Raw genomic sequence first — 11,241 nt, 5'->3', positions numbered from 1 at the left:
GCAATGTGACTCTCCTCAGCGACAAAACGGCTTTATATAGGCGAGAGAAAGTCATCAAAAAGCCGTTTCGGACCAATTAGTCGCTGGACTATGGTTCTCCAGGGGATGACAAAATGCAGGGGATCACTCCAACCCAGCTTTTTGGTTGCATAGACGATTACTCCACCGAGGAATAAAAAAAGAATTGCCCGAAGTTGTGTTTCAGAAGGGTATTTGCATAAGGAATGAGTCAAAGTCAACTTTGTAGAAATCTCATTTTTGGAGGCGACTGAGTAGTTGCAGCGTAGTTTTCTGTTTGGCCCTTCAGAAGGTATTCACGGAAATAGAAGATTAGAAGCATAGACCATTAGGCAGCTGTTTAAAGTGCCAATTGCCTAAGATAAAGAGTGCCCACTCAGCAAATCTGTCGACCGATGATTTATGTTGTGTGACGACCTGCTTCTGATTTCATGATCGTCTGATTCCATTTTGTACTATTTGAGGAACTTGGCAAAGTAGAAGCAAGCATATACACTCCACGAATAAGCCAACATATTGTGAGTATTAAGTTATATTATTAGCTCATTGTTAGACTCTCAGCGGTGCTAAGTGAGGTCTCTATCACCAGGATTTCTCATCACCTATTGTTTTGGAAGATCGGCAAGTGATGTTTCCTCAATTACTTACGCTTCTGCCAATCTTCGTCTTCCTCCGAGATGTGCAATGTTTTGTGAACACGAAGTTTGGTTTGCCAAGTCTTGTAGTTCCCATTCCTTGTCAAGCAGATGTTCTTTATGAGCAATTCAACTATATTTGCGTAAAGAATCAAATTGTGTGCTTACCAGGATGGACGGTAAGAAATAGTAGCTCTCCGTCAGATGCAAGGGCCTCACTTTTCCTCCCTTTGATTAGAACCCGGAAAACTATTGCCGTGATCCAGCCTGCCCTGAAGGGTGTGACGAGAACCATGGTTCATGTACCAAGCCCAACGTGTGTCATTGTAGAGCCGGATACTTCGGACATGCTTGTCAAAACTGTGTTCCATTGCCAGGATGTATTCAGGGAACATGCAAACAGGCCTACGAATGTAATTGCAACGAAGGATGGCAAGGTGTCTTTTGCTCTGAAGGTAACAAAAAATACGTCAACTTGGAAAGGTGTATTTTCAAATATGTTTGAACCCCGATTTAGCTATTTGCAAAGAAGGATGCCATCCCAATTCAGGGTTTTGCGACTTACCTGGTCAATGCGAGTGAGTAACTCATTTGTTTTATGATAAATACTTTAAGAAAATCCGTCAACTTATTATTTCAATAGATGCCATATAGGTTGGCAATCTGAAAATTGCACCGATTGTGCCGTTTTGCCTGGGTGCATTCATGGCTATTGCAATCGCCCATTGGAATGCATTTGTGAGGAGGGGTGGACCGGCGAGTTTTGTGACACACCCATTTGCAAGGAGAAGTGCCACCCAGCATATGGTTCATGTGACGTATGTTGCTATCTTTTTTTAAGCTTTCCAGCTAAAAGTTATTAACTTATCTTCCTTTTTTAAACTTCAAATATTTAAACCTCCTCAATGCTTTATTGCTATATCCGCTCTAACACTAATTAGGGCCGTAGAGGAATGTAACAAACACTTGGACCCAATTATGAGTGACAAATTCAATGTGATACAGGGTGGCTAAGCAGATATATCTGGTTGGCCATTTAAAAATCAATACTTCAAAAAGCTCTTTAATTTTAGGCTGTAATAAGGATGTTTGAGGATTGAGTTTATTCAATATCCTGACATTGGTCTTGATTGCTGCCACTTGAAGGGATGCTGAAGCTCTTGCTTGGTTTTATGATTTCATCCCCTGGATATGTGGTCCTTTGATTGTTAAAAGCGGCCTTGCTTGAGTGGGCTCAAATTTGGATCAGAGGGTCAATTGGTCTTTGCCTCAAAGGCACCCCCTCACGAATTAAAGTTGTTCCAAATCGGGTAAATGACGGGGTTCAGAAGGTATTGGGCCAAAAGGGGCTTATAGGACTTCTACTTTTTGGCAGAGGTGTGTAAGAAGTCATCATCCTGTTACCAGATAAAGCTTCTGGTAGGATAAGTGGCCTTGAATGGCGCCCAGAATGGCGAACCTCAACGTCATGTAGTAGGCCTGGGCGCTGATTTTCTCGCCCAATCAAAATCAAACCGGAGAGTCTTCATTCTGTCTGATCTGAAAACGCAAGTTAACTTGACTTACTTGGGTGGGTGGTCCAGGACACTCCTTGGACATAACCCTGTTGGCTGGCCACACGTTGGGGAATATAAAGTTAGGGCGGCTTTCCACTGGGATGGTATTTTCACCTATTCACTCGGTACACCTAAATGCATAAATTGATTCAGGTTTAATCGAAAGGAAATAGATTTGGCTGAGCAATTCTAGCGATAACTTTTCGTTTCATTGAAGGTCACTTCTTAGCTTTTGGCTAAATATCTATTTTACCAGACAAGTGTGACATCAATGTGTACACTAAGGTTGTAGTTGCCAAAAGGGTTCATTCCAAACAAATTTAGGAGTGCGTTATCCTTTTGCTTGTCTTGACTCAGTGAAGAATTTGACCAAGATTGGCAAATCTCTTTCTGCTTCATGGATGTTTCAGTATCCATACGATAGCGACAGAGCAAAGCAGAGTCATATGATAGAGGAAGGAAAATGCTCTTCTTCATACATACGCTTTTGTGAAGCGGATATGAATACTTTTGTTTTCGACAGTTTCCTGGAGCGTGTATTTGTAGCAGTGGCTACCAAGGCGAGTTGTGCGATGAATGCCGCCCTTATCCGGGTTGTGAGCATGGAACGTGCCGTGAGCCGTGGACTTGCAACTGTGAGCCAGGTTGGGAAGGAACACAATGCAATATTCCCCGACAAGAGGGACGTTTCATCCCATCAAGTGAGTCAATGAGTTCGTAGATCTTCTTGGATTTGAAACCAAAACTGAAATAATCATGAGCTCATTCATGATTTGCTCTTCTTTACTTTCCAGGAAATCACGAGGACTTCAATTATGGCGGAAGCAACTATCAGTACCAAAGGGGACGTTAACAGAGTGGAGGAGAACTTAGCCTTAGAGGGGCACATCAAGTTGAAATTAACCATCACGATTTGAAAACTGATGTGCTACGTTCTGAGTGATTGCTTTTTATTTCTTCTATCAATGTGGTTCATGGTTAAGATACTTTTATAAAATGATTGGGTTGCATTGAATATAAATGATGGCAAGAGACATATGAACATGAATCTTGGTTTACCATTTGTTCCCTAAGGTTTCGTCAATTTGGGTTGATTGGGGTCGGGATTGTTGACCTTAACTACACGATTTCATATGATAGCGACCTCAAGTGGTACTAAAAGTTAGTTTAGTAAAAATCACAATGCGAGGAACAAAAATACTACCATTTACTTCAGGATATTATTGGGTAAAAAAGAATCCTGGCGTGCCAATACAAATTAGATGGACCTTTCGTTTACAAATGTCATATCGAGATAGGGCGTATTGAGGATGGAATCACTTTCAATGGTCGTGGGAAAAGAGATCCCAATCAATCACCATAGTGGGAAAAATACTCCAATTATTGGGGTTAGAACATTTGGTGGGTTGAAAATAATACTGGTGATGTATATCCATGATGTCATCAAGGACGTTACTTGTTGATCCTTTGGTTAAAATCGTTGGGAACCGTTCAAGGGCATAAATCGCCAAGAACACCCACTTCGTCTTCTTTCAGGTATCTGAAGGTATGCTGAAAAATATCACATTTCGAGATCGGATTTGAGGCCCGGGTTTGGTTCCTAGATTTGTTGGGTGTGGCTTTGGATGGCCTCGACTAGTTTTTTGCCATAAGCCACGACAATGCAATCTCGATTGCTCCGACCTGAGCAATCGTGATAATGATAAATAGCTCTATTGAGGGCCTTTTCATGCTCCTCCAAGAGCTCGTCCGATGGGTAGGGAGCTAGTTGAGCATGGCCGGGGTTTAGCAACGAGCACATTCCATCCCTGAAAGCCCGTGCCATTCTGAAACGAAAAATAAGGCAACGTTCATGAATGAAGGGATGGATTTGGCTGTGCCATTGTCCTTTCCTTAGTCTCTGAGAAAAGTGAGCTCTTTGATTCCAACCACATATAGCCTTGCTTGTCAATAGCAGTTCATCTGAGCAACTTGAATTGTTTAGCTTCCTAGCAGGGTCGTGATCATCAGCTTACCTTAAAAACTTGGGCACCAGGGTTTCCCGGAATCGGCTGCAGCTCTTTCCATGAGCCCAATCCAAATGCATGATTCGGAATTGCGAAGACAGGAAGTAGAAGGAATTGTAAACTTTGGCCAAAACTGCCGTGGAGAAGTTGCCTCGAGGAGCGAAATCCTCTTCATTTGGAAGATCGGGGGTGTTCTGAAGACTCTGGTCCGAGCACTCATTAAGGCTCTAGAATGGAACAACGGATGTGATTGGTCCGTGGATTGGCCAGAAAATTGGAATGATCCAGCGCTTCTTCTGGGGATCTTTTGAAAAAGGCAATTAATCTGTGAGGATTGCTTACCATTTGCGGTTCCAGAGCTCGAAGGTGGCTCAAGAGCGATGCTGATTGGAGATTGATCTCATGCTCTCGACCATTGATTCCTAATGCGTCGATTTCTTCCGCATTTTCTAGTTCGTTGGGTCGACTGAAGCAAGGATTGCCCAAGGATTGTGACCATTCCGTATCGACACCCCACAACTCAGTGAAAATGCTGCGATGACCGCCGATTTGGGAGAGGCTTCTTCGGGCGCGGTGGCGTCGAATGTGTTGTTGGTCTGTATGTAACCGAAATGGTTTACAAATGCAGGGATAAATAAGTGCCACAAAGACCATCATGGTCAAGTGGTGGAGCAAGTTCATCGGGAAGGCTTGTGATGATTTGAGAAGGCGTTCTGAAACAAGATCTATCGATCATGAGATTTCAATGCATAGCCGAGCATGCATCGTACTGCTTTCGGAGAGCTCTGAAATGGCACTATAGTTTGTGAGGTTTCCCGCTTCAGAGTCATCCCAGATATATTGAGCATGTGAGGCCAAGGGGTGCTTCTAAGCCACATAGTGCGCATTAGAGCTCTATCATGAGGGAGAGTACGCTTATCTTCAAAGCCCCTTGTCCCAAGCCTGCGCGTTTAACCACATTGGATAACATCCAATGTGGTTAGCAGATTGTCAAGCGTGCTCGCTTCTATTAGAGAGCTCTAGAACGTTCTGCTCTGCATTATTCTTTTTTCTTCATGACTGTCATACGCTGAGTCCACGTGGGTGAATCATCCCCAAAGTTGCATCATGCTTCTTGACCGTTGAGGGTGAAACAGTAATGGGACATGTTTCAGCGCCAACCAAACCATCAGGTGCGTACGCTCATCTACCTCTGTACTATACAATATTGTCTACGTACGTAGTACCCTATATTGCCCTGCAGGGTGAAGATCGACGAACTCACTCAACGCTCGCTTGTCAGGAGAGCAACTTAACATGCCATAGGGGGTCATCATTTCCGAGAAACGTAAAACAAGTAGATTGGAAACGACTGGGAATTTTTGCCCAACGTTGGTAAGTGGACATGGGCGCGGAATATTTGTAGGACTATCCCGAGTTCAATCCATTTCCAAGTGTTAATGGTTTGACTGGACAATTGATCTGTCAATCGGGCTTAGGAAGGGTTAAGCGAAATCTTGCCAGCTCTCGTGAAATATTACTTATTTTTGCCTTTATTCAAGGTGTTGTCGCAAAGCTACTTTCGTACAATTTGCCAACCATTCGATGTTTGTCACAAATCTCTGCTTGATTTAAAAACCATCCCTTTGATTGAGCCCAAACCAAAGCAATCTGACCAAAAATGCTGTAATCATTGACCTCACCGATAGTAAAGAAGAAGCGACAATCTCTGGTGAACACTCTTCGAGCCATATATTGAAAGTATGCTTTATATTTATTACTTGCGAAAGAAGCATGAAGGGATTTCTGTGCAATTATTGAAGCCTATCATTGGCCAAAATTATGATGATGCAAAATTCGATGCTGTGTCACTGCTAGAATAATTCTTACCTTAAGTTTATAAAAGTTTTAAGTGGTCCGACAAACAAAGTTAGATGAGGGAAAATTCCACTAGTCTACTTGTTAGATGCTTTGAGGTTTACTCTGTATTGGTATAGCTGGTCATCCAAAGAGAAGTTTATATTCATTTCCATATGAACCGGTGGCTCCCTCCTCGATCGCTCGATCTAAACCGAGAATTGAAGAGAAAATTGTGTTTGTTGACGGTTGGTATTGAGTTCTCCAACCCAATGAGTGGCTCTCTCGGAGTCTCTAGAGGAGATCGCCAACCAATTGCAAACGTAAGACATTGCCCAATACAGCCCTGTGTCTAATTTGGGTACGTGGAATACTCTTGACACAAGGCTTGCAAGTGAGATTAGGTGAGATCCACGTATCGCACAAGGAATGAAAGAGAATGAAACAATGAAGGAGGGGGATCTCGTTTGAAGAGAAAATTGGGGCAGTCTTTAACCGTACGAGAATCTTAAACGTGGGAGTTTGGCCACCGAATTTATGATTTCTCGTAATAAGGATAATCATCTTATTTAACGCCGCATTTCCGTACACCTCCCAAAACCCGAAGGTTCTTTACCACACAAGAGTGTCAACTTACCATACGTGTAACGTTACTCGAAATCCCTTCCCTCTTGTGATTTTTTTTAAACTAAAAGGCTTCGCAATTGATATTATATAACTTTTCATTAATTTGTTTATTTCCAGTTCTAGTTCCCGTTCTTTTGAAGCAAATGAGAACTGGTGCCAAATAGATTGTAGAACATGTGTCGACGATCTTGTGTTCTCTCTAGGCCTCAATAGACAGAAGAGGTCAGGATATGAATGGGACTCAGAGGGAAGGTGCCCAGTCTCTATCCACTTTTCTAGTAAGGAGATAGACATTAGAAAAATATATTACGACCATCTGAAGGCCTAACCTCGTACTTGGGTGATGAGAACCAATCCCATAAACCAACATTATCCAGATATGTAAATTTTTGCTTCAACACAAGACGATGAGACAAATATTATCAGAGAGGCATAAAGTATTGTACACTATTTGAGCTTGTACTTCGTAAAAATGTTAGGCATCTCGATTCAAAGTAGCTGCTGACAGAGAACGTTACACGTAACAACATTTTAACCTTTTTCCGTGTGCTTTTCACCTGACATTTTCTAGACTTTTATTGTTGACACTCTGGGGCCGAACTCGCATCCACAGGCGGATAGCCATTTTGATACAGGACATGACATTGCTAAATAAGAATAGACAGTGTGGGGGAAGGTGCAATTGCTAGCTATGTAGTATCATTACCAATTGCTTTGGAAATCAACCAAGTGTTGATATTTGCCATCACAAATGCAATTAATGCAATTGGAAGATAACCAAGCCATTTTCAAAGCAATGCTCTTTTACCTATTATCTGCAGAAGGTCAAACGGCACTCTGAAAAAATGGAAATAGCTCCCACTCATATCATAGAAGTGTTTTCTTGTACGTACACTTTGGCAACGTAATTCGTTAGGTTTTTTTAATAAATCACATTACATAAATTACTACCAGATTTAGCTACCTGGTTTCTAAATGTATTACGAGATTTGAAATTGTATGGATGACTTGTAAAGATTATAGAGAAATATATATCACAGCTTGAACGATTGTTGACTTCATTTTTGCGATGTCTTTTCGAGCTTTCTCTGAAGGCGCCCAAATATAGATTTGGCCACGTGATTGACGAAATATTGCAACAAGATAAACCGCCCCTTCTCGACAATATTTAGCTTGAATGGGTGTTCCGTCCCATTCGTCATTCTCCTAAACAATAAAAAATGACAACAAGCTGCACAAACTTTAGCTGGCTAATGTCATTCAACGTTGAGCAGGTTGATTTTTTTTGTACGGAATTAAACCTTGGCATTGTCGAAAATGGGAATTGGAGCAAATGAAATTAGAACTACACCTAAACGAACGATTTTGATTTAGTCCGCAAATCAGTTACCTCCTTCATAGCAATAGTTAAAGAAACAAAACGGAAAAAATTATAAAAAGGCTCATTGTTTCCAGGTGAAGGAATCCTTAATAGGACGCGGTGGAGGTAAATGAATCTTTGAATCAAAAAAGACTCACAAAACAAAGAATATCGAGACTGGACCTGAAACAGCAAGTCTAGTCAAGCAATTTCTTTTTTTGAACTGAAATCTGTTCTAGAAGGATCAAACGAAAATGAGACATAACATCTTAAATAAACGAGAAGCCACAAACATACACCAATACAGTACGAGTAAAACTAGTGGTTCAAGGAACGAAAGAAGTTTGGGGGAACTACATAGATACAAATGGGAAGGAAGGCAATCTTGGAAAACAAGCTTTCTTTATGAAATGTCAATTTCAATTTCCATATTGGTCTCCTGAGCCATTCAATTCGTTCTTTCGGAATGCAATGCGATTTTTTCTATCTTGATACTCCCATCCCGTCATGAATTGTGAATAAGAACTATTGATATCATCTCTCATAATGTCACTCTCACATCGTCAAAAACATCACATAGGTACATATTTTGCTTTCCGTTTATTTGTTTGATTGAACTAAGCAATATCCCTAGCGATGTATAGAAATTGAAAATATTAGGGACAACAATGCTGAATTAAATTATAAAGGCCCTTGATGTTCACCCATCATGTTAAATTGATCTTTCTTGAACAATTCGCCCATATTACCATGGTCACAAAATTCACCCATGTGTGTTTATCAAGTCATCCAAGCAGTTGGCTTTTTTGTAAGGAACTAGCTCCAACCCAATTTCGCTGTTTATGGCCTCTCACATCCTTGCCCGATTGTAAAACATCCCAAATGATGCCCACCTTCGGCTCAAAAATCATTTTCTTCATAAATAGAGATTTCCTCCTGGACTACTTTGTTTTCTCAAAGGATGATGATCGGCGATACTATTTGTATATCATCTTTAACAAATCCCATGGGTCTAAGCTGTTGTGGGTTAGGACCTTATATTCGGTTCAGCAGAAATGTCTTTGATCACAACACATTCCTAATGGGTGTTGTTAAACAAAAATGCTCCATATTTTGTCCACATGGAAATACATCCCCAGGATACCCCATTCTTGAGCCTAATGAGGACTTTAATGGGATTTTCATGGACTTTACATGTACATTGCTTGTCTATAAATGTTTGGCAATGACTTGCAGTATTTTCTTATCTCAAGTGTGTCTCTCTCTTATGCCATGGTTTATGGTCAGCCTGGGGAGGTCCTCCTTTAAAAACAAAGCTTTTAATCATTTTTTGGGAAAATTTAAAATTCTTGCCAGATTTGTGGGTAATTCCCACAACGAGTCGAGGGATACGTCTTGTACCATATTGTTTCGATTTTGATGTTCCCATCAACGTTTTGGGTGCGTTTCATTTTGATTCAGCAAGCTGGATAATTGATGACGTCAGGCATTTTACTTTCCTTTATAATACAACTTTTAATGCTTGTCTTGTTTGTAGACAGCAAATAGCAATTGAAAATCGATTATTATGACTTGGTTGGAAATAAAGGATCCGCTGTCACCCTCATTCTAGTTGAGTGCAAAAATTTAGTACAAGAACTGTAGATTTTAAGATGAAAATTGGGTCTAAATAATTGGGAAGGCGATGCCGAATGTTTTTAGCCGCATTCAACCATATTCTGGAGAAGATTCACAATTGAGAGAAAGTGCTTTTTGAAACGTGTGCCTCACGAGTTTTTTTGTCAATTCCAAAGGGCTTTTCCTTCATTTGTCTCATTCTAGGGCATAAAAAGGTTGTTCATTTTATCAGTGTTGGAAAAGAATATTTTCCGTTTCCCCAAACAATGTCATTTGTCCAACCACTTCAGCCAAGAAATGTTAAAATAAAAGATTGAATCCATTTGACAAAATGAAGGAAAGGCAGTAAATTGTCAGGTTCCATACAGGTGAAATATCAAGTTAATTCAATGTAACATTGTACAATCGAGAAGCCAATAGCGACAATAAAATCTGAATGCCGTTGTTGGTCGAGACACGGTGTTGTGGGTTCAGACAATTCTCAGTAATCCAATCTTAGCTCCGAATTTGTAACCAATGGACTCATGTACCCTTGAGCCTCTTCCGATCTTTTAACTCGAGCGATCACAACCTGCAACAAGAGAGAGAGAGACAATAGAGAAAGACCGAGAAAGGCAACAAAGCTACTACTAGATACGTATACTCTACAGTATTGCGCGAGAAAGACAACCGAGACAGGCACAGGGACAGATTCGACAGAAGAGGCTGTTTAAAGTACTAATCGTTGTCTTCAACAATGTGCAGGATGACAAGATTGTTTTTCTTCGTCTTTGTTTTGGAATTAGAGCTAAAATCATACCTGAAGATCTTCAATATGGGCCTTCACCGCTTCGAGTTGTGACTCTAAGTCATTAGGAGGACGATTCTTTTTGGCCGAGGCTGAGAAGTTGGCGCCCTTGGGTGCTGTACCGTACATCCGCCTTCTGAAGATCTTCAATATGGGCCTTCACCGCTTCGAGTTGTGACTCTAAGTCATTAGGAGGACGATTCTTTTTGGCCGAGGCTGAAAAGTTGGCGCCCTTGGGACACCGCTTTTGATCACTTGCCAAATGGACCTGAAGGGAGGAGGTGTAAAAATGAAGTGGTTAAGAGTGAGCTAGCTACAGATTAAACTATGACACATCAACTTTGGTCGGTTGCATTTTTATCAATAGGCTGAGCATGTATACAATTACGGCCATGAATTAGTCATGTACCAGTTTGTCTGGGCAGAAAGAGCAAGCTATTGGATGGTGGCAGTTTGGTGGAGATCTTTGACGATAAACCGCTATCTTTTAAGGATTGCAACTCCTCCATTCTTGCATGGAGTATTTTTTTCATATCAAAATTGCAAATCATAGTCTTGTCTCTTTAATTTGCACACTGAGGAGTAGTGTTTTGTCAAAAGGAGGATCCACAACTGCCCGTAAACAATCTTTTTGGATGCGCCATAACCCTCCATCATTCCAATTTAATTGAGTAATGAATACCAACATACGTGCTCAAATACATATTTTTGTCCAAATGGAATCTTGGCTCTTGATTTAAATTTTAAACGAGTATAATAAGTTCCGAAGGAAAAGCTACCATGACGCCGAAAACTAAGA

At 40.9% G+C, this 11,241-nt stretch overlaps 2 protein-coding genes and 1 long non-coding RNA gene across 3 annotated transcripts; 1 reads left to right on the top strand and 2 right to left on the bottom strand.

Moving 5' to 3' along the window:
- The first annotated feature begins 288 nt into the window (after positions 1–288).
- Positions 289–3,257, top strand: LOC131884033 (delta-like protein 1). Its single transcript, XM_059231666.1, has 7 exons — positions 289–536; positions 608–832; positions 892–1,108; positions 1,171–1,231; positions 1,297–1,471; positions 2,733–2,910; positions 3,004–3,257. Exons 2-7 carry the CDS (start codon positions 647–649, stop codon positions 3,060–3,062), a joined length of 876 nt encoding a protein of 291 aa, XP_059087649.1. The 5' UTR covers positions 289–536; positions 608–646; the 3' UTR covers positions 3,063–3,257.
- LOC131884034 (uncharacterized) lies at positions 3,251–5,095 on the bottom strand. Its single transcript, XM_059231667.1, has 3 exons — positions 4,558–5,095; positions 4,225–4,442; positions 3,251–4,035 (listed from the first exon to the last, which is right to left on the bottom strand). Exons 1-3 carry the CDS (start codon positions 4,894–4,896, stop codon positions 3,810–3,812), a joined length of 783 nt encoding a protein of 260 aa, XP_059087650.1. The 5' UTR covers positions 4,897–5,095; the 3' UTR covers positions 3,251–3,809.
- A 4,892-nt stretch (positions 5,096–9,987) lies between these two features.
- Positions 9,988–10,556, bottom strand: LOC131883851 (uncharacterized). The gene is made up of 2 exons (XR_009373654.1): positions 10,455–10,556; positions 9,988–10,226 (listed from the first exon to the last, which is right to left on the bottom strand). It is a non-coding gene; the product is annotated as an uncharacterized LOC131883851 (long non-coding RNA).
- Between the last annotated feature and the right edge of the window lie 685 nt (positions 10,557–11,241).

The sequence above is a fragment of the Tigriopus californicus genome, chromosome 7 (assembly GCF_007210705.1).
Source record: "Tigriopus californicus strain San Diego chromosome 7, Tcal_SD_v2.1, whole genome shotgun sequence".
NCBI lineage: Eukaryota > Metazoa > Arthropoda > Copepoda > Harpacticoida > Harpacticidae > Tigriopus > Tigriopus californicus.
Note: the sequence above shows the minus strand (reverse complement) of the source record. Positions and strands in the feature narration are given on the sequence as shown.

Coding starts and splice junctions, on each gene's coding strand:
- LOC131884033 (XM_059231666.1), top strand. CDS start 647: ATGTTTCCTCAATTACTTACGCTTCTGCCAATCTTCGTCTTCCTCCGA. Junction 1,232..1,296: donor GACTTACCTGGTCAATGCGA/GTGAGTAACTCA, acceptor TTATTTCAATAG/ATGCCATATAGGTTGGCAAT. Junction 2,911..3,003: donor GGGACGTTTCATCCCATCAA/GTGAGTCAATGA, acceptor TTTACTTTCCAG/GAAATCACGAGGACTTCAAT.
- LOC131884034 (XM_059231667.1), bottom strand. CDS start 4,896: ATGAACTTGCTCCACCACTTGACCATGATGGTCTTTGTGGCACTTATT. Junction 4,443..4,557: donor GAGCTCTGGAACCGCAAATG/GTAAGCAATCCT, acceptor GTTCCATTCTAG/AGCCTTAATGAGTGCTCGGA. Junction 4,036..4,224: donor CTGGTGCCCAAGTTTTTAAG/GTAAGCTGATGA, acceptor TTTTCGTTTCAG/AATGGCACGGGCTTTCAGGG.